Here is a 21946-nt window from a genome sequence, read left to right as displayed (position 1 = left end):
ATAAAGTTCCTGCCCTTTTTAAGAGCTTACACACACACACACACACACACACACACACACACACACACACACACACACACACACACACACACACACACACACACACACACACACACAATCTCTAGACACTTCTGTTGTGAAGGATGCAGACATGTTTGATATTCTTAAATCAATAGATTTCATATTCATAGGGAAGTGAACACAGGTGTGTTTTCTCTCATATTTCCCATGCAACCGTACAGGTTTGATTTTTCTGCCAGAGTTTAGCGGTGGCAGAAAAGGCCGCCTTCAGCAAGACCACCTCTCCCACTACCGGATAGGCCTTAGTATTATTTACGTGCAAGAACATTTTGTGCGTGTGTGTTTGCATGTTTATGCTGTGGCCAAACCCCCGGCTAATTTCATTGGTCGCGTTAACCCGCTTCAACAGGAGGCGGGAGCATCATGGACACACACACACACACACACACACACACACACACACACACAAAAACAATGGTAAGAAATCACCAGTCAGTGATAAAATAAAAAAAAATTCTATTTGCACCTTTGGCTATACCACGAACACATGACAGTAGACTCATTTTTAAACTCATCATTTTTCATGTTTATTCTGTTTTTTTGGGGGGGGTTGAATTGTCTCCAATAATCATGATTGTAATATGACGAATGGTAGTCATATTTGTTAATAAATGGAAATTTGTTAATACAGGTATCAACCAATAATAACTCCGGTTCTTCTCAGGACATTATCATATACTACGGTAGGACAGAAATGTAATCACATCATACACTAACACATGACTTCACCCAAACGTACGTCATAGAAGTGTTCTTTATTACACTTTTTATCCAGATTGTTTTTGTGTTTATCCCTCTACTGCCCCCAGAGGTGTGATTTAAAAGATGTGCAGTCCGTGGCTACAACAACATTCTTAGAAATTTTGATAAATGTAGCACTTGCGGATACGAAATACAAGCAACACTCCTCATCTGAGAGTTGATACTTCTGTCATTACAGGACTTTGAAAAGTCCCTAAATTTAGTAAACAGCGGGGACGCGGGACGGCTCTGACTTGACATTCAAATTCGATTGTCTGGTAGTGCCAGCTGGAAGCGGAGGAGCACTATCCTTTGACGACAGCGGGACAAAGACATGCATGGGATAACTGTCAACCTGTCTGCATTCACTCAATCATTTTCCAGGTTTTCACGTGCAAGATGCACGTGAATCCTGATAATAATGCGTATTCAAAAATACCATATAGTACGTGAAAATGAGAATAATACATTTCACACAAAGCTTAAAACACACATTTGTCATCACATTATAAATCTGATCGTCTGATCGGCCAAGCGCAGACGTATAACATATGACATCAACCCAAAAAGGATTTTGAATACATTCTGTTAGTACGGCAGCGGCTGACTTCCCGCAGAAAAGTTGTATGTAACCTTTTGACTAAGTTACTTGTAAAAGGAGCCCCGAGCTTCCAAATCAATGGTGTCCAATGGTTTCTCATTGTAGTGATAACAGAAAATGAATTTTTTTCATTATATTTTATATTTGAAATTTTTTAAAAGTCATCTGACAGTTTACTGCAAGGGGGTTTGACCCAGCTGTCAGCATCTGAATAGCCACACTCCCCCCTGCTGGATAATGCTTTCCTTTGCAGTCAAAATGAAAAAAAAAAAAGGGGGAAAACAAACCCGCATATGCCAAGTGTGGCAAGCACCACACACACACACACACACACACACACACACACACACACACACACACACACACACACACACACACACACACACACACACACACACACACACACACACACATACGAACACAGGCCCTCTTCACTGCTACCGCAGGTCGGGCGTGGAAGCCCCCAAGTAAGTACTTAGATCTGAGACGTTTGACTTTATCAGCTTGGCAGGGATGGTCGCCATATTCAACCGCCGATATGCTTCAAACCTGTGACAGCCGCCGAAGGAGTAGTAGTAATTCCCTCCTTCTCTCCCCGTGATCCAGAGCACATCGATGGGAGGGACGACGCCAACGTCTGTCGTGGACTGGAAGGAGAGGAGAGGAGATGAAGCAGGGCGTGGGGAAGACATTTCAGTGTTACAAAAGAAAGCGAATAAATGCAGTTGGGAATCCAACACGCTGCCATAGATTCCAGGATTCATTAGTAAATGTGATGCACCGTCTCCTCAGATTTCAGTCTTCGTTACTGGAAACCTATAAATTCAGGGTTCACACTGCTGCTTTTGTTTTGGTTCTGATGGACACCGTACTGTTTTCCCCCAGAGGCTACAATGAACATATCAACAGCCAAATAGTCTCTTGCAATTCTGTCGTTTTTTTCCACAAATCAGCAGGTATAATTTACATGTTATTCATCAAAAAACAAAACAAAAAAAGCTGATTGAAAAAAAAAAAATCAGCTGATTACCAGGCGGTGTCTACGGAGTCACTAATTCTTTTTAACAGGTATGTGGAAAAATAGTTCCAATTGGTTTTCAGGGCAGACAAATTTCTTCAACAATTGATAAAAACTGATATTGATAACAATTCTTTTAATAAAAATTAAAAGAAATAATAGAATACACACACACACACACACACACCATATTTCCCACAATTCATGCCGATCATGTTACCCACGAAGTGACGGCACACCGCCATTAGATTGCAGTGTATCCACATTAATTTGATTTTCAACAAGTGGAATTGAGAAATACAAATGATCCCTAATTGTCCAGGAAGAGAAAAGCTAGATAGCTGTTTCAAGAAAGATGGGGATGCATGTGTACCATTTTGGATTTTATTGAGTAATAAATTCAGTGTTTTTTAACATTAAGTAGTAGTTATATTTATTTTACATTAGGTTACATTTATACTGTCACTGTTACGTGCGGCCCTTTGAGGGCAACCATGAAGCTGATGTTATCTATAAATCTTAATAAAAGAATTTTGCATTTAAATTAAGTATACAAGTCAATGACATGCTTCTTATTTGACATTGGGATTTAAGGATTCAAGTATTTACTCCACAATGCATGGTAAGCAAACGTATTGCCCTGTACAATGATATTCTTACTTTGCTGTCCGCAGTAAGCACCAGATAGTAGAACAAGGTGTCAGTAATATAGCTGAGACATATGTAACTTAGGACATAATAAAGATAAATACATAAAAGCACAATAAAGGGCAGTAGGTGAAAGATGCAGGGGAAATGTAAACTTCGCAATTTAACATAAGGGTGAAAATAGACAGTGTGTGAATGGAAAGGTCAAAGGTCAAGTACAGTGAGCCCATGACTAACTCATTATTGTCACCTTAAGGAGTTAAGACTATTTTTTCAAAGTAGAAATATTCTAATAGGAAAAAACATTCACAGGATTCACAACATAAAAAAAGAATTTAAAGACTTGGTATCACATTCTCAATGACGTGGCAATAAATGTAGCAGCTGTCAGGGATGAAGTGAATTTTAGGACATAAATAATTTTACAATGCACAATATCAATCTATAGTTGGGAACTCTGCATCACAGACATATTTTAGAGATCCCAGAGCTGTGAAATCCTGGCCAGAAGGAGTCCTATTTATCAATGTTCTCCGAAAGCAGAAACTTCCTTGGCCACAAAAAATGTGAAAATGCGGCAGGTGTCAAAACTGATAATGAATGAACTGGCGTAACTACTTTAACTGCTGACGAATACGGTTATTATCTCCCAGCACAGAGTGAGAGCTAAATCACCTGAAAATAAACTTGTAAACAAAACCGGCAGTAAAGTCATTATCATAATCATACATTACTGGGTTCAGAATATTTGAAATTTTCCAAATTCTCAGTTTTTGATACTAGAAAAATCTACACGATCACAGCTGGATAGATGTACGTACCAAAAGCGTATTGGATTTATCCTTTACTGCGAAGCATCTTTTCATCTGTCATTTAACTGAGGTGTTCCTAAGGTTCATGTGCAAAGGAGATAATCACTTAATGGACATGTGGAATACAACAGATATAAAGTTTTTGTATCCACGCTTTTTTTTATTTCTGTTATTCCATGACCTTTAAGGATAACTGCCAACTTGCTTTCGCCTTTTACTTTTGAATGTGAAAGACAGATGGGTTTCGAAAGACAGGAACAGGTTTTTCTGATTTAAAATAAATAAAATACTTAATTTAAAAACCCAAAGAAGCCACTAATGCAATAAGTCGTGTTTCACAATTCAATAAATGTAATAACAGCAGACATCCACATGTGCTCATTTTAATATCGAGTTTCGGCCCCTTCGGGGTCACTGACAGCTCAGGTGTCCTTTATTTTGCTGAAGGATAAAAGCTGCCCCAATCTTCTTGGCGAAAAGCCTCCTGGGCCCTGTAAATTCTTGTGCTAGAGCTCCCAAAAGTGGCTCAATGATAATGATATTGAGGTCAAGAGAGAGACGCCTCCTCGTCATTATTCCCCATGACTTTGTTTAAGGATTTGCAGAGGATCGTGTAGGTGATGGTTGCCATATTGTAAGTGGGATGTTTAGAAGTGTTGGTGAAGTAACAGCTTTTCTTTTTTTTTCCTCCCTCCTTCTTTTTTGGCAGCCTCACAGTAAATCCCAGCCGTCTCGCTTGTTATCAGAGTGAGAGAAATATTTCAGCTGACCTTTTTTTTTAACCCCCTCTTAAAGTTAAAAGTCAATCCTTTATCAGCTCATAGCCACTTGATCTTTGAAAACTTTCATTATCTTTTACATTATTTCCTCAGATTTAATAAGTAGAGGTGACTTTCCCCAAGTGGCCTCCTGACCGTTCCGACTCAGGAAATCTGATCTGACTTAAATATGCAGAAGACCAAAGAGCTGAATATAGTCCAGGTACTGACTACAATTAGACCGCTCAGAAGAGTAGAGATGGTTTTTAACAGCCATTTAGATCAGTGGCAACATGTGTGTATTCTACAAAGGTCTCCAAAAAAATTTTAGCTTGCTAGGGCAAGGTGATTTTGAAATTGGGAACAATTTGATATTGAATATCAGCAATTATTCTTATGTATTGACAGATTCTAATTTCACTAAAATAGAATTGAATGATATTAATACAGCGAAAGGCTTTTGAATGGAATACAAGTCTTAAACAAAACAATTTATAAGGACACTTTCGGATAAAATAATCCATCGTTTTGCGATTTTGGCGGTAATACAATCCAATTTAGGTACTGACCTGCAAAACTTTCAGATAGCTTGTTTTTATATATTTTTTTGTCCCTCATTTTCTATTTCATGCCGATTCACAGGTTGTTTTGTGTCACTCGCAGGAAGGTTAAATAACTACATTTGAAAAATAATTTCCATAACTTAAGCTTGTGGTTGATCATAACCAACACACACACACACACACACGTGTGTGTGTGTATATGTATATAAATATGCACACACACACACACACACACACATACATACATACACACACAATACACATAAATACACACACAAATCTAGTTTGAATTACACAACTTTTTGTGTTCAGGCAACCACAGTACATCAACAGCAGCAGCAAACTACCCAGAACACCTGAGTTTTAAGGGCCAAAAAACCAAAGTGACTCCAATGTTGTGACATTAAGTTGCTTCCCGATTCAGAAGGACTTTTGTAAATGAATATACATGACTAGAGTGAATCCACAAGCGTTGATAGGGTGAGCCGGCAGGGCAACAATCCAGATATTATCCATCCATCCATCTCATCCACGGATAAAATGTGTTTACCTTTATTGTGTCCATCAGGCCTCGGACCTTCTGCTCGTCCAGCACGGGGGGAATGGGTCTGATGATGACGTTCATCGGGACGTTGTGGACTTCCTCGACGCCGTCAGAATGAATCGACCTGTTGTCATTGTCTCTAACTTCCGCCGCATCAAACGAAGACATTACGGTCTGGTTTCGACGCCCAAAATTCGAAGGCTTAACCAGATTTCGACCCCCCTGCCACAACCGAAACATAATCTTCCGGAGTTCGGGTGTTTCAACTGCGACGTGATCGTCTACTGCCTGGATGCTAGTTTGGCGGATTGCGTAGAATCCCCGGAGAAACATTTGATTGGTCCTCTTAACTGTCAATCAAATAGAGAACGACAATCTCACGAGTTCCGTCAACTACTCTTGGCTGTCATAAATCTATTTTCTTCTCTCTGAACAAATATTAGCAAACTCTCGTTTGATAAAATTTGCAGAAACCTAAGTTGTTTCAGAAGTAAATACAAATAAAAGTTATATAATTTGTAGTCCGTGAATTAGGCTCACACCTGCGGCTAATTAACGAACTTCAACGGTAGGTGATTTCTCAGCGTCCACTTTGTTTATTATTGTATGTTTTACAATGATTTTTGTAATTCTGTGTTTCCAACTTTTTTTATTAGCCGTATAAATATGACCTTGAACATTTATAGTGACAAGTAAGAGAAAAAAGAATAATGGTTCTCAAAATGCCTTTTTGTGTTTTAGATATGGTGACGAACAATTAGGTTAAGATATTTCCAATATATCTAAGTGATTGTTGCCACACATTAAAAGTAATTTATATTTTATCTGCTCTAAGTACTACATTTATTTATATTACTTGGTTGTTTTACCGATCAACCGTTCAGCAGTTTGTTGTGTAAAAGCAAAAAACATTCATAAATAGTAAAATCTCGTCGGGCTGAAATTCTTGCTCCAAATCAGCTTTGCAAAAATGACATAAAAGTCCAAATGACAACAAAGCTATGCATTAAGATGTTAAGAAGGGCTGGCCAAACAGCCACTAAGTAGCACATTGCCAATACAGAAAATGCTTGGTATATTTACACATTTCATACTTTTAGGGTAATTTGCATCTCAGAGATAGAGGTTAAACCTCTGCTGCTGTCTTCTTTCTAGTGACATTTACTTGAGGCTCAGATGAGAAATTCTGCAAACATTGTGTCAAATATATCAATCTATAAGGCAGCAGATTTATCCCTTGTTACAGCTATATCAGAATCAGAGAGTATGTCGATGTAAATTGATGTAAAACCCTTAGACTCAATATTCTGTCTAAACTTCCTTTCCAGTGTCATCTGGCTGTTAAAGGTGCGATCGATACATTTCACAGATGATGTTTGATTAGTTGCAAGTAAAACGTAACAATGTGGTCTTAAACCTTTGTCATATCTTAAGGGTCAGCCCATTGAAATCAAGCTGAACGCTGCTGATTCCAACTTCAAATTGATATCTGGTACACGAGGGTCAGGGGTGCAAAATATGTAGAAGAGATGAGATATTAGAATAAGCTAAAAAGAGTTTACGTTTAAAAATACACAGTTTGAATAACAACGAACAGATTCATGTATTTTCATTTGTATGTTTGTTTATTTTGTTTTTTTTATATATTGATTTAAAATTCTGCGCATTTCACTGCCAGGACCTGTGTACTTAAAATATAAAAATATATTTTGCTATATCACTATTGTCATTCAGATCATCACCAGCATCAGTTTCAAAATAATAATCATATAGATCAAGACAATAACACTACTAATAACAAAGACCATTTGATAATCCTTTTGTAATTAAAGCATTTACAAGTGAGGCATTTCAAACGATCGCAACTCGGAATAAGCACAATCCAATCCCGAAAGTGATAAAACAAATCAGCGTTAATTGTGATGAGCTGACTTGCTCTCTGGGCCTCCTAGACACTAACGTAGTTTGTTGTGCGCTTTTTACAATGTAAACAGGCATGTTTCTGAATATTTCATGGCAAGTACACCACCGAACACAAACTTTAGCCCCTTTTGTCAGAGAACTTATTAGTTTCATGGCCAGTCAGTCTCATTAAAATTCACTTCAGCAATTAGTCATGTAGTTGAAAAGAACTGCTACAAGCGCAAAATAATTTGGTCACAATAGTTTTTAATGAGGTCAGTGTTTTGTATTGTAGACTGTTGCATGATATTGGCTTCCTCCTTCAAAGTGCTCAACTTAGTAGTAATTTATTTTTTACAGGGATTTCAAAGAGACACCCAGGTTGCTGTGGTTACAACACGGACATCTGGGCTCACAGCTTTGCACAGGTAACTGGAAAGCTTCAAAAGATCCGCGGCAGTGGAGCAGAAACTCAGACTATTGTTGTTTTTTTTTTCCCGACCCGGAGCTGCAGCATCTTTCTAATGAGACAATTAAAAATGATTTCTTGGACAGGAGAGGCAGGTCATTATATTGAATTATTACAAATACTTTGAAGTACAATGGTAGCGCTTCTTATGTTGATTAATTGGTCACACGGGAATGAGTTGCAACATGAAGGAGCTCTATATATAGGATGTAATCATTATCAGTGTGTTATATATCCTTGTAGAATAAAACTGAACAAAACGCGCCTTATAATGATGGTCCGTGATCAACTTCTTCACCGAAAGGATCTTTTACAATTGTTCTGATAATTTCCCCCCAGAATATTTTTGCTCTGAGATCAAATGTAGCTTGAAAGAGTAAAATAAAAACAAATTCAGTTGTAATGAACCGAACTGCAGCGCGCAGCCGGACAGTACTGCATGACTTGGTGTTTCCGTGTGAATTATACAATTGATATATCGGCTGACTTACCGCCACTCACCCTCCGACTCCCCCTCCCTCCCCGTTCATACGGTGTCAATTCAAGACGACGCTTTGCTGTCAATCAGAAGCCGCTCCATTATTCACAACACCATCCACAAAAACACCAGCATCACATGAAGGGAACAGACCCCGTCAGTCAAATCCTATGGAGTGCGGTGGGACTCCAAACACACTGCTGAGGTGTGTTTGGAGTCCCACTACACTCTGTGTGACCCTGTGCTGTCAAAGCAAGGAGGTATTGTAGTTGCTAACATATCTCAATTACTTAGATTGAGTTAGTCACACAGGTACAGCAGCAGGTCATGGAAGAATAGTTCCCACATAATGATTTGCTGTTAATATTAGATCTCAACCCCATGGGATTGTCACACTTAGAGCAGCTGGAGAAAATTACCTGCCAGATTTCCGACAGGGAAGTGAGCTATATTTATTTATAACTTCTTTTTTTCTTTTTTACATGCTGACATGCTTTTAAAGTGATAATTATTCTGATGCTGTTTTTCAGTCTTCAAACTGCAGCTTTGTGATGGATGAATGTGTCTGAAATCTTGACATGGTTTAACAACAGTGAACGTCGCCGTGGACCGAGAATATCGCAAAGCTAAATTGCGCCGAGAATATCGTGAAACTAAATTGCACCGTGATGATGATTTCTGTCAGGTGGCTATCGTCCACCTCAACCTGCCTGTAACACACATTGCACACAAAGCAGGACTGTGTATTGATCCGTCCTATTAAAACTAATGTGTTCTTCCAGCTTCTGGAGAGAAAACAAGCAGGGTGAATTGGATGGATAGTTCAATGTGGAGTGATCTTTACTTACACTTCATTAGTCCAGCATAAACAGGAGCACATTTTTTTTCTCCTGAAATTGTTTAAAAATTGAAATAAGGATACATGTTTTACTGTCCACATGCTGGTATCCATATCATCATATGAATGCTTTTTTTTAACTACTTTTCCTATATCTTTTTCATATCAGCATCTCAGTAAAATTCACTTGATTGCTTTCAAGTCATAAATAAAATGGTGACTGGCCAACTTTTAAGAAAATTGGCAAGAAATTACCTACTTTACTTTGCTTTTTTGTTGGTATGCAACAAATTACCTAAAAATTAGGTTGAATTCACCAAAGAATCCACAAGAAAATGCTAGAGAAATAACAAGACAATATTTTCAAAAACATTTTTTTTTCTCAAAATTCTACATTTAAAATGTTTTACCAGTAGCATGAAATGCTCATGCTTAAATGCTCATGTGTTTGATAAAGTGGTGTGAAGGCACACATCATGATGCTGGACTCAAACTCCTTCTATTTGTGTATGTGACATTTTAGTTTGCAGACCTAATCAGATATCACATCTACGCTGAAAAAAGGACTTGTGTTGTGACATTTATATTTTCCCTTCTCGTCCAGCCCAGCATTTAAGCTTTTACGCCAACTGTTACAGCCTAAAAATTAGAAGAGTATTCCATTTAGCCCTGCAGAAAAAGGAGATAAAAAATGTTATGTCTTTAAGCCTTTGCTATCCTTGTTCCTGCATTTGTTGTATATGAAGGGAAGGAGAAGCTATTTAAGGCGTGCCCCCCCTTGACTTTAGCCTGAGTGCTGAAGACAAGTTGGATATCTTAGATGCATAAAAATGTGATTTTGACATGACTTCAAAAAGCGAAGCATACGGATGAGGTGGACCCTCTGCCAACAGAGAGATGAGGAAACAGATGGGTTTTACACAAACAGCACAAACATCAAGAACACTGAGTTAAAGAGCTTGGCAGTCTCACTTGATGAAACAGTGAGGAATGGAGGCGCTTTTAATGAGCATCTCTCCTGTGATGCAGAATGTGAAAAGACAAACTGCTCGCTCTTAAAGGGGCAGTTAAAGCTGGCTGGCCCGAAATGTTTCACCACACTTTTGTCAGTTTGCAGTTGGAATTTTGAGTTATTTCACAGTGACACTTTTAAAGAAAATTTTCCTAGAGAAGAAAGTCTCCTTGCTTAGGTTATCCACGTGAATATATGTCGGATCAACAAAAAACCACGGTTGTTTTATTGTTCGCTGCCGACAGTTGGTGTTCAGCCAACAGATGGCGTCACATGTACAGGAAGGGTCAGGGGAGGCCGGTTCAAGGAGTGCTGAGTTCAGTAATGGTAGTTTTTCTAATTACACAGATGACATGTTGCCCGCTCTATCATGTCAGTCACAGAGAGACACCAGTTGCAACAGAAATGAATTGGAAATGTTCAACGGCCTCATAAATAAATGCGACTTTCAAATGTTGGCTAGAAGTAATGTAAAACCATGAAGACATCCGACATCTTCTTACAGGAATTGAAGAAAGCACCAGACTCTCATAAATGGGAAACTGGTGGAAGCCTCTTATAAGCAGATAATAAATGCCGAATATTTTTTTGCAAAAAAAAAAAAGATATATAACAAGATCATGTTTTATTATTAGTTACGCTACTATTAATATTAACAACAGTTGTGCCGCCGCTAACAATTTGATTATTTTCTTGATTAAATCAGTGACAGGACAATGGAAACACAAAGAAATTCATAATGGAAACCCAATGTTTTGATTTTGTTTTCATAAAGAAGACTTTAGTCGCTTCATTTTATGGTCATTTTGACCCTGTAATATAATTTCTTTTGTAAATATCAGGTTCACTCTGCGGTGTACATGTGCGCCGTGACCTTGATGTAACCCCTCACTCCTTCAGAAGGCAGTTCTATTTTCTCTCAGACAGCCACTCAAATGATGATGGCATTCTTGGGTCAATATCTTTTGAAGTGTGAGTGAAGCATGCTCAATTTTTGCAGGTTGTTTTCAATAATATTACTTGATCTACCTTGCGCCTGTGTGTTCGTGCGAGCGTGTTTCGGCGGGAGGCCGCCGGGCTGCAGAGAATTTGAGCGATGTGTATGCAGAGCCACGGTCTCCCTGCTGCCCTGATCACTCATAGCTGCTGTTGTTACGCACACAGCACACCCACAGGTGTTGTAATTGGATTCCACGGGCCCCTATTTTACAGTCCATTGCCATGTAATGAAATCAGTTATTTACTTTCATCATAAAATCTGATAAGGGACAACATCTGCCAAGGTAAAGTTTGAGCGAGTGTCGACACATGAATGTTGATGCTCCGCCTGCAACTTCCTGATCTGTGGCGTGGCCATCGCTGATCTGTCGCCACCACCACCGCCGCCGCCTGCGTTTTGAATCAACACTTGGTTGTAAACTTGTTATTTGACTCCCGGAAGGGGCAGCATTTGAAAAACAAATGACAAAGCGTATTTATTTAGCACAGAAGCATGTAACGGTAGCGGTGGCAATCACATCTCTTCCACATGGAGGAGAGGAGTGTGCAGCTAAGTGTCTTGTTACCAAGTCCCTGCACTGCTCTGCCTGCTGTCTCATTATACCGCCACAGTGCTGCTGGAGGACACTGAAGGACACCAGCGATTGAATTCAGGTGTTGTATATTCCCTAGAAACCAATCAAGAAAAGCCCGGGAATGATAATCCCTGTCTGCTGTCATGATTCATTTTTATTTTGTTCCATATTTTTCTCTAGCTTTTGAGTCACTCAGAAACAGTAGTTCCAGCATAAAATCAATGTTCCATTAAAATTTAATGACCAGGAAGGGCTTAATAGTGGCGGAACAGATGCCTGTGCTTTTGATAACGCCGACATCCCAGGAACTCTTATTCAAAGCTGTATAGGTGTTGTCAGGTCCTCTGACCACTGCCAGAGAAGACAGCCGCTGTGGGAAACAAAGGATGTCGGTATTTTTGTGCCTCATCGCGGTGAGATTTAGAGCCAGTAAATCAACAGTAAAGCTCGTAAAATCCCTCAAACATTGACAGAGGAGGCTACAGCTGATGGCACATTACAGTCATAACTCTAATTACTCACTGAGTTAATGTTGACTATTGGTTCCCTCAAACAGATTCCAGACTCACCAGCTTTTTTAATGGGCTTCACACTACCAGTATATTACGTGGGCAAAGGAGTAATGGGCAATATTTTAAAGCAAAAGAGCAGGCCTGCTAAACAGCCAACTTCAGTTAAAACAAATTTTAAATACTCTCCAACAGAATGAATAAACTCGCGTTTGTTTTAAAGAAAGAAATAAGAGTAGACTTGTTGGTTCCTTGTGCTATTGTTTTTATTAATGTTATCATTGCTATTGTTGTCATCATTATTAACTGTAGCAGAACAAGATAAATCAAAACACCCCTCAGCAATCATGGCTTAAGTTTCTTCATACTCAGCTAGAATAGAGAGAGAGAGAGAGAGAGAGAGACAGAGAGCGAAAGAGAGAGAGAGGAAAATCTTAATCAGTTTTTTTTCTTTGAGGGCCATATGGAAGGTTTCAAGCAGCCAACCATATGTTGAAGGCTTTTGTCATGGAAATCATACTTTTTGGCACTTTTCATTGCGCAGCCAAGCCGGGCACATAAATAAATAAAAGAAAAACAGGAACAGAAGAGCCATACAGGACATGATCAAATCTTTGAGGATACACAGAGTTTGAAGTTGGTTTTTTTTTTTGTGTGTTTGCCGGTTTGTTTGTTTGTAACTTACAACAGATAATTTTTTTTTTTTTAAATCAAGACACTCCCTGATTCACATGGCCACCCAGACTCCAATTTCACCTGTATTTGTCTTTTTTTTTTTAATTAAAAAAAAAGACGTGTATAGAAAAAGATCAATTAAATGTCTACATGCATTGTAATATTATTGCTGTGATATATATACAAACATATTTACAAAATCATCAAAGAGGAACAATGTTTCTCTAAATCTAAATTCAGGAGTTCAGAATTAAATTGTGCCACCTAAGGTGTAATTTCTCTGAGGACGACCTGTAATACTGCCAGATTTTAGATGCATGCTTTCTCTGGTTACTGTTCACCCCCAACTGATATTTTCAACCATCTCATTGCTTTTATCCTCCCTATTAAAATGCAGGTTTAGAACCTGCACGGTGGTTCTCTTCCTCCGGTGAAATGTAAAATATATAAAAGAATCTGTTGGTAGTAATGATTTCTGCATTAGTTCAATAACACAGCGACGTGCCAAATGGTGTGTTCTGCAAGTTAAGCAGGAGACAGGTGGTTTGGACGCTCTCACGCGGTGATTCAGCTGTAGCACTTAGACGACCTTCGACAGGGTGGTGGCGGAAATGCGTGAATTGGACCAACAATCAGAGCAGAAAACTCCTCTCCCTTCCCCCCCCTCCCTCTTTTATTTTCTTTTTCGGGGCGAGCTCAGCATTACTGCGATCGTGTCATCCATTTGGAATATGCAAATAGCTGACAGTGCATTTGCCTGCTGGTGCTTGACCTTCCCCTTGGAGGTTGCTCACCGACTCAATTACGCTCCCTATCTGCAGTCTGTCTGCAAACACCTGTTATCCTCCCACACTCCGCCGCCCTCCGCCAATCCCACTTCAGCACATCTCATCCTCTGTGCGTCTGTTTAGAGGCAGTTGGGATGGGATGGGGACGGCTGATAGGGAGGGGAGGATGGGTGAGGCAGGGACAAATGATGGGGGAGTTGGAAGTGCATTGCTGCGTGTCGCTTTATTACAACAATCTTGAAAACTTTCTCTACCCAGACAGTTCACATCAAGAGCATTTCCATTAGTGCTGGTTAAAAATATAAACAGCCATCATAATGTTTTCTCAGTTGGAGTCTCTGCTTTGACACCTCCAGCGAAGGAAACGTTTATGCTGCCAGTGAGCGAACGAGCATTATCGTAAAACCTGTTGTGTATCTCGCTAGCAATCGAATCAACTCGTGCCTATCCTTCAGCTGCCACAAGAGATTGGTTTTTGTTTGTTCGCTGTTTTTATTTCCTTCTACCTGGATGCTCTTCAAAACAATACGTAATATAATAGCGATATAAAATAGCAGCCTTTTCCAGTCAAATTGCCACTTAGAGCAGTTTTGGACTCGCTGTGTAAAAGGATTGAGTGTTGCTATAATTATTGCTTTTGCACCTTTGAAACCTCCGGTGTAACTTGATTACATCGACTGTAGTTTTCTCCAATTTGAGCAGGTGCATTCTCTCGCGGTTTCGGGACGACGTCCACGCGTGCGTCAAGGTCGGGCGTTTTCTCGGAATCAGTTATTGCCTGAGATTTTTATAAAAGTAGCCAAAAATGTTGCGTTGTGAGAAGGCAGCGGGCATTTGGAAACAGCAAGATGGAGAATATTTTAGTGTTTCAGTTTCATTGTTTGTTTTTATTGCCCTAAATTGACTGAAAACAGGACAGCTGTGATTGTTATACATGTCAGTTGCTGTGTCAGTAAAGTTATTGCCACGAAAAAAACAAAAGTAGCTCTGCATTCATTAGTTCAAAGTCTTCTAGCACTGGTTCCTGTACATTGTTCCTCTTTAAAAAACTAAGTCCGGCGGACTCTCTACAGTTTTCATGCATATAAACATTTTCTTTGAAGATCAGCAGCATCTTACAAGGTCAATGGATGTTCATTTTTTTTAAAGTTATAAACAATAAATAAATACATAATAAATAGCAATTGATAAATACACAAAAATAAGATAAATAAATAAATTAATTAATTGATAAATAAATAGATAAGTCAGTTGATAAATAAGGTATTTACATGATAATTAGATGGCATGCATCTAAACCATGGGTGGAGCTTTGAGCGACGTATAAAATGGACAAACAGAATGGGCTGGACCGTCACTTTGTAACCGAGGGCATGTGAGTCCATACCTTCACCCTGAGGTAACACTGGCGGAGGATGGAGGGTCGGGGTGGTGGTGTTGGTGGTGGTGGTGGTGGTGGTGGTGGTGGTGGGGTTGGGGCCGGAGGGGGTTCGAACCTCAAACATTGGGTGAGGATTGCCTTTTAAGACCGGACAATGCACCATAAAGCCAGCCGAGTTTATGCAAGCCACCAAGGTGGAGGAAGAACAACAAAGTTTTCATTGCTATAGACGAGGAAACTGCACATGGCACTTAAAAAAACGACAGATCGTCACGTCTGGCTCTCGGCGTTTTCCGCCAAGGGTGTATATCAGGGCGAGACTATGAATTTTATCAGACAGCGTGTGTGACAGCCTGTTACACAGGCTTGATAGACAACCAACAACTTGTGATCTTTTTTTTTTTTTTTTTTGGAAATACCCACAGTTAAGAAGATGCTTTTGATCGACAAGGGATAATAAGAACAGAAAAATAAAATTTAGAAAAATCAAATAGAAAAATAACATCCGTTGAATTCAAACACTGGTGTGGAAAAGGGGTTTGTCTTTTTTAACCTTTTTAAAATGATCTCCCTTTTTTTGCAAATACTGTAATAGTTCACATTTTCATAAAAAGTTCATGTTGGCAGTTGCAAAAGAATTCAATTCTTAGCAAATAAAAAGCAGCATAAAAATACAAGAGGTCATTTTGTCTCTAAAAAACAAAAGAACACTGTTAGTCCTTTTTTATGTTTTTTTTTCCATTTTGTCATTACTATTTGCTATAAAATATCAGGAATCTAAATATTATTACTATTGATATCAATATCATTATAGTCATTGATAAAAATTCACATGCCAGGCCTCATATATAAGTATGTGTATGTATGTGTGTGTGTGTTTGTGTGTGTCTGTGTGTGTTTGTGTGTTTCTGTGCGCCCACATCCATGCGAGCACATGATACTTAATTGTGTACAACTATCACCTACAGTTTCTATTTGGGGGAAAGGTTGTTTGATTGTATGTTTCTGTGGACGATTAGCTACTGTGCAGGGAAAAATCCAGCATCTTCTGAAATTGTCTTTGCCATTATCTTTAGAGTTTTTCTTCACGTAATCTCAGTGAAAATATTGCTTTCTAAAAAAAAGGGAAGAAAAAAGGCATGGAGGGCAGAGTGATCAGGGTTATTGGTTTTGTGAACCTACGACAGGGGTTCAAAATTCTGCTTCTTCATCGCGGTTAGTTTTCCGATCCAGAGTCATCTTCGTCTGCGGAGCCCTTGAAGCAGGCTGACTCATAGTGCTTGTTCAGGTAGGACTTTAGAGCGAAGGTCTTATTGCAGCGCTTGCATCTGTAGTGCTTGAAGGCAGAGTGTGTTTGCATGTGGGCGCGGAGGTTTGAACGGTCAGCAAAGGCTTTGCCACAGTGGGCGCAGGCAAAGGGCTTCTCCCCCGTGTGTGAGCGCATGTGACCTTGGAGGAGCCACGGCCGGCTGAAGGCCTTGCTGCACACGTCGCATTTGTGCTTGAGGTCGTGGGTGAGGATGTGCATGGCCAGCGCGGGCATGGACACGTATACTTTACCGCAGGTGGGACACTTGCGGGCCATCTTGCTGTCTAGGCTGCGGTGTGTCTGCTTGTGTCTGCTGAGGTTTGAGGAAGTGGCGTACGTCTTGCCGCACTCGTTGCAGGTGTGGCGAGGCACGCCGGCTCCCCTCTCCTGAGCGGCGGCGTTGGCGCTGCTGCTTCTCGAGCCCCCTTCGCGACTTTCGCTGTCTCCCTTCCGCCTCGAACGGCCGTCAGAGATGAAGAAGGCATCCATGGTGTAACCCTCGGCCAGGGCCTCCGATTCACCACTGTAGAAGCCGCTGGCTGTCATGCCAGACTGGGGGCTGTCCGGGTGCTTCAGGTCGGGGTCGCAGTACTCCCCGCCACTGCTCACCTGTGTGTAGAGGGGGTCTGATACTGGCGATGCCAGCTTGTGCTCCATCTTCTTCTCCCCCTGGTATACAGATGGCGTGATGTAATCCTGGATGTAGCCTGCGTTAAGAGACACACGCAAACAGAGTTGGCCGGCAGTTGTGATGGATAAGGACACAGTGACACGCTGGTGATTGCATGATTATCTTGTTGGACGATTGCCCTTCATGAAACAGCGAAGTAGTAGGACGGCAAAGAGCTAATTTCACTTCTTTTTTTCCTTTTTTTTTTTTTTTTTTTTTCCCCAGCTCTCGCCAGGTGCGTACGGAATAGTGCAACGATGCAGAGAAATGGGATGAGCTCAGCTGTATTGAGGAAGATTGAAATTGTACAAAGAGTAGAGAAAAACAGAAATTCCTCCAAGCCGGGAACGGCATTTTAAAGCCGTTCTTGAATAAAGTTGTGACACATGGATTAGACTTCATTTTCTCCGTTCGCTGTGTGTCGGTCTCCTCTGGCCCGGCGAGAAAGGAATTTATTGTTCATTTGATTTGGAAAAGTGTACGCTGAAAACAAGATTGAATCTCTGATTTGGGGGCTTTTACTGTCCTGGTTATTCATTCATGTTTTTTTGTTTGTTTGTTTTAACCGTAATGGATTTTGGAAAATTTGATTATTTAGGCTCAGAAGGACTGCTGCTTACGCCCTGCAGGAATCCATAGTACATCTTCAAGCAGGTTAAAACATGATGCAGCAAAGCACAAAGCACTATAAGTTATTTAAATGTCCCCAACTGTGCAGAACATGATTTCAGAGAGATATATTTTTGTTGGCATCACCCAGCTCTCTCCTTTCCTTCTGAAGCAGCCCAGTGCCAGAGGAGCTAAAAGGCTTGCTGGCAACTCAAAGCATCCAAACAGAACTCGGCATATTCTCGAGCTGCAAATCTCAGGAGCTGAATACATTCTAAATGCATTTTACCTACAGGCTAAACATATCTTTATTTGAAGGTGATAATTTGGGCACACGCACGAGCCATCTTGAAATTTCTTTTCTCCGTCAGAAATAGTGCAATACCGCAGGAAAAGTCCAGTCCTAAGCACTGTGTGCGGCAGGCGGTGGAAATTGGGTATTGACTGCTTTTTAATGAAATTCAAAGTTTTGAACTGATCAATAGGCTATCATCTGTAAAATAGTGCAGCTGTTAGGATTTGCGTTGTGGTGCAGAATGGAGAAACAGTGCAAGGGAACAGATCAAGTATCTGCGTCACACGATAATAGTTTATTGAACACAGCTTGCTCGAGGACTGATAATGGAAGCGGCAGCGTCACACACATTGTTCCTGAAGAGGGTCACCTGTCTGCAGCTGAAGTGGCTTCAAGAAACAGGCCATTAAGAAATCACTTGAAGTGCTCTCCTACTACGACGTCCCCGTCCCGAAGAGTTTCGTGTTCACACTCTGTCCGAGACGTGACCACGACACCCGAGGACACAGAATCTCCAGGCTTGTGTGCACATTGTTATTCTGCACGGGTTGCTATTTTCATCCACCCAGATGGTGTTTTGCCAAAAGACAGCAACTTCAACTTAAAATAAAGATAGACGTGAATATGTGATTTATTTTTTTTTTTCGTACTTTCTTTGACGTTTTGGGACGTTTCAATTAACGATTGTTGTTTATTTATTTTGCGATTGATATGATCGCCTATATTCACCAGTTTTACCGCAACAGTTTAAGCTTTCTATAATTAGGGGCCTGAGGGGCCTCCTCGTCATATACATCCGTAAAGCCTTTCATTTTACAGTCGGTATATTTCCCCAACAAAACATATATAGTATCAGAGTATGAGCGCTGCACGACTAGAGATGTATACTACGGTTCAATTACCCAAGGTCAGACACAGAGCTCATCATTTAGGACACACGCTGTATCAGCCTTTACAGCTCATAGGCTCATTTCTCTAATGCAAAGCAAGCATGTAATTAATGGACCCTCTCAGCCACCCCTCTTTGTTGTTCGACAGACACTCAAGTCAAATGTCTCCACAATGGGGGAACGAAAATCTCTTGGCACGGCAGAAGTGCTGATGTTAGCTATTTACCCAGAAATGTGAGGGTTTTTCACGTAGCGTGAAAAGGGCGATTATTTTGCTTGAATTAAATGCCCTTTGTCGACACGAAGGTGCCCCCCCCCCTCCCCACTCTTTCGCTCTTTCAATGTTATTCTTATTTTGCATGGTGAAATACAATAGATTTAACACCAGGAAGACAGACAAAAATATGAAAAGGCGCTTTCGTGAAAAAAATGTGGTCGGGAAAATTCCAGACGTCCACTGCAAAATAAAAAAAAAATGAAAAAAAAACATAATTGAAGAATGAATCCTGAGACAAAATCTTATTTTGGCACTAATTTGTAAAGCAAGTCAGTTTAATTTTAACAAATCAGTTTTGCTCCCTAAGCATCCCAGCATCTTTGCGCCGATCAAATGTTCCCTAATCCTCATCCATCCCTCATTCACCACAGCTCGTCAGTCAGGCGGTTGAATAACAGGTGGGCATCGTCGCAACATGAAGTTGTGGGCTGCAAAGCCTCCTTCACTTTGAAGACATCCAGGCAAATCATAACAAAGACACACATATGGCCCTCTAAATGTGGCCACAAAATGGAAGCGGCGAGCTTAAAGCAGCCTGTGAAAGTGAAGGTCGCCTCTCAGCTATGACTGGAGCTTAGTGTGTCCGGTCCGCGCGGTGACCACAGTGCGGCTATGTGCTTTTCTTCGTGTTTACTGTACAACCCCGGTCACGTGACCAACCTCATTGCTGCCCCAAGCATTTTCGTCTCCTTTTTCTCCTTCCTTTCGCTACCCTACAGCTCCCACCTCCCTCCTGGCTCCACTGTACAGCGTGTTGACGTCTCTCGTGGCGGCGATAGGCCTGCATGGCTGAAACTCTAACCCCTGCTAGTTTTCAAATGCCCGGAAGGAAGAGAAAGATGTAGCGGAGCGATGGGGGTGGGGAGACCGTGCACGCTCCATTTGGAGGGGAAGAGGGGGGCAAGGGAGGATCGGACAGTGATAGGAAGTCAAGGACAATAACGGCTAAGGACAAACGTATCATCCGACACTAATCTTTGATGTTCACTAATTTTTTAGTCAACGCGATGTCCGGATAAAGTCGGGCGAGAAGTGTTCTGCCGTCGAAGGCTCGTCGCAGTCTTGCAAATGCGTATCCGGAGCTTTTCCTGATTAGACACACGTTTTGTCCCCTATTTACATAAGCTAATCCGTGGCTGTGACCTGAATTGTGTCTGTCCTTCACTTGGAGTCAAAAAACAAAAGTCTGGGAGCACGATGGGGGTGGGGTACCTCCGGAGAGGATTATTTGGGATATTGATGCAAATATCAGCCGGCTGCATGTAACATCTCCGAACGGTCTACGCGCCGCGAGCAGGTTATTGGCCGAAGCCGGAGAACATCTCACCCGACGCAAAAACAAAAGAGGATGCCATCTGTGCCGAGTGTGGATATGTCAGGCATGCCGAAATCATCACCGGAGCCGCCTCCGAGAAGGAGTGCTCGCGCATCTTCGACTACGGCTGGAGCGGGGCAGACCGGAGGCACGTTAACTCACCATTCTCGCTCAGACGAACCCCGAGGCTGGTCACCGAGTCTGTGATGGAGCGTGCAAAAGTGAACGAGTCGTCCAGGTGGTGATGATGATTGGAAGCGGCCACACTGGATGAACAGAAATCATCTAGCTTGATCTTCTTCACCAAAAATGAGCGGGGCATGTTTCAATGGATAAAAAAACAGAGCTGTGAAAAACGCATGAGCAAAAAAAAAAACCCTCTGAGAAAGCACGCGAGCGGAGCTTGCTTGACAGTAATCCTTGTGGTCAATGTGAAGACGGCAGCCAAAAACATAAGATAAGAAAAAAAATGGAAACCAGTGGAGAGCAAGGCTGACGGCAAAGCTGTGTGATACTCTCTGGCTCCCCCAGCTTCCCCCAGAAAAATAAAAAATAAATAAATAAAAGTGATCCTGTTCAGCACTGGATAGCTCCTGTGATGCAGCAGGCTTAAAGGACCAGTGAGGAAGAGAAGAGATGGAGACAGACAGAGAGGAGGGAGAGAGAAAGACTGTCAGACTAGCTGAGATCAGCAATCACGCCAGCCTTTATATGGGGCACAGGCAGTGGAAGATCAGGTGGTGCTGCGAAATGGAGCTGCTTAGCTTTAATCCATCAAATGTCCCCGGGGACACACATCAAATTACTACTGAACCGTCTGTGCATTCGCACACAGACAGGGGAGAAAGAACACAGCCAGACCCCCACTGCCCCCTCCAACCCCCCGCTCCTCCTCCCCTCCCCTGCCTCTTTCACCCCGCTTATGCTCCATGCTCGGAGGAGGAGTAAAAGAGGAGGGCAGACAATGGAGCTGTGGATGAGAGCACACTCAGTGTCCTGTCCCCCATTGTTTTCAGATGAAGTGGCACAGTTTATGTTTGCCTTGTACAGGCGCTGCCTCCCTCATGTCATCCCCGTTACCTCAAGCAGCCTCAGATCTTTTCCGCTCCTTCCGCTGCACTCGCACGCCGAGAGCTCGTGTACAGTGCGGGAGAGGTTATCTGTGTTAGGGACCGCCGGACCTTTTTTT

The 21946-nt window shown here is 41.3% G+C and overlaps 2 protein-coding genes across 2 annotated transcripts; both read right to left on the bottom strand.

The window, feature by feature from the left end:
• Nucleotides 1–583: 583 nt before the first annotated feature.
• srxn1 (sulfiredoxin 1 homolog (S. cerevisiae)) lies at nt 584–6046 on the bottom strand. Its single transcript, XM_086159152.1, has 2 exons — nt 5773–6046; nt 584–2070 (listed from the first exon to the last, which is right to left on the bottom strand). The coding sequence occupies exons 1-2, from the start codon at nt 6004–6006 to the stop codon at nt 1861–1863; spliced, it is 444 nt and encodes a 147-aa protein (XP_086015278.1). The 5' UTR covers nt 6007–6046; the 3' UTR covers nt 584–1860.
• An 8823-nt stretch (nt 6047–14869) lies between these two features.
• On the bottom strand, nt 14870–21326 carry scrt2 (scratch family zinc finger 2). Its single transcript, XM_086159028.1, has 2 exons — nt 20920–21326; nt 14870–17408 (listed from the first exon to the last, which is right to left on the bottom strand). Exons 1-2 carry the CDS (start codon nt 21077–21079, stop codon nt 16609–16611), a joined length of 960 nt encoding a protein of 319 aa, XP_086015154.1. The 5' UTR covers nt 21080–21326; the 3' UTR covers nt 14870–16608.
• Between the last annotated feature and the right edge of the window lie 620 nt (nt 21327–21946).

This window comes from Fistularia commersonii, chromosome 14 (genome assembly GCF_037954325.1).
Source record: "Fistularia commersonii isolate RoL2024-O1a breed Wild chromosome 14, RoL_Fcom_v1.0, whole genome shotgun sequence".
Classification (NCBI taxonomy): domain Eukaryota; kingdom Metazoa; phylum Chordata; class Actinopteri; order Syngnathiformes; family Fistulariidae; genus Fistularia; species Fistularia commersonii.
The sequence above is the reverse complement of the archived record's forward strand: the minus strand, read 5'-3'. Positions and strand labels throughout refer to the sequence as shown.

What these genes read in the sequence shown, in the direction of transcription:
- srxn1 (XM_086159152.1), bottom strand. Translation starts at nt 6,006, where the DNA reads ATGTTTCGGTTGTGGCAGGGGGGTCGAAATCTGGTTAAGCCTTCGAAT. An exon ending in GCCTGATGGACACAATAAAG is followed by an intron (nt 2,071 to 5,772) that starts GTAAACACATTT and finishes CTCTCCTTCCAG; the next exon opens with TCCACGACAGACGTTGGCGT.
- scrt2 (XM_086159028.1), bottom strand. Translation starts at nt 21,079, where the DNA reads ATGCCCCGCTCATTTTTGGTGAAGAAGATCAAGCTAGATGATTTCTGT. An exon ending in GGTTCGTCTGAGCGAGAATG is followed by an intron (nt 17,409 to 20,919) that starts GTGAGTTAACGT and finishes CTCTTAACGCAG; the next exon opens with GCTACATCCAGGATTACATC.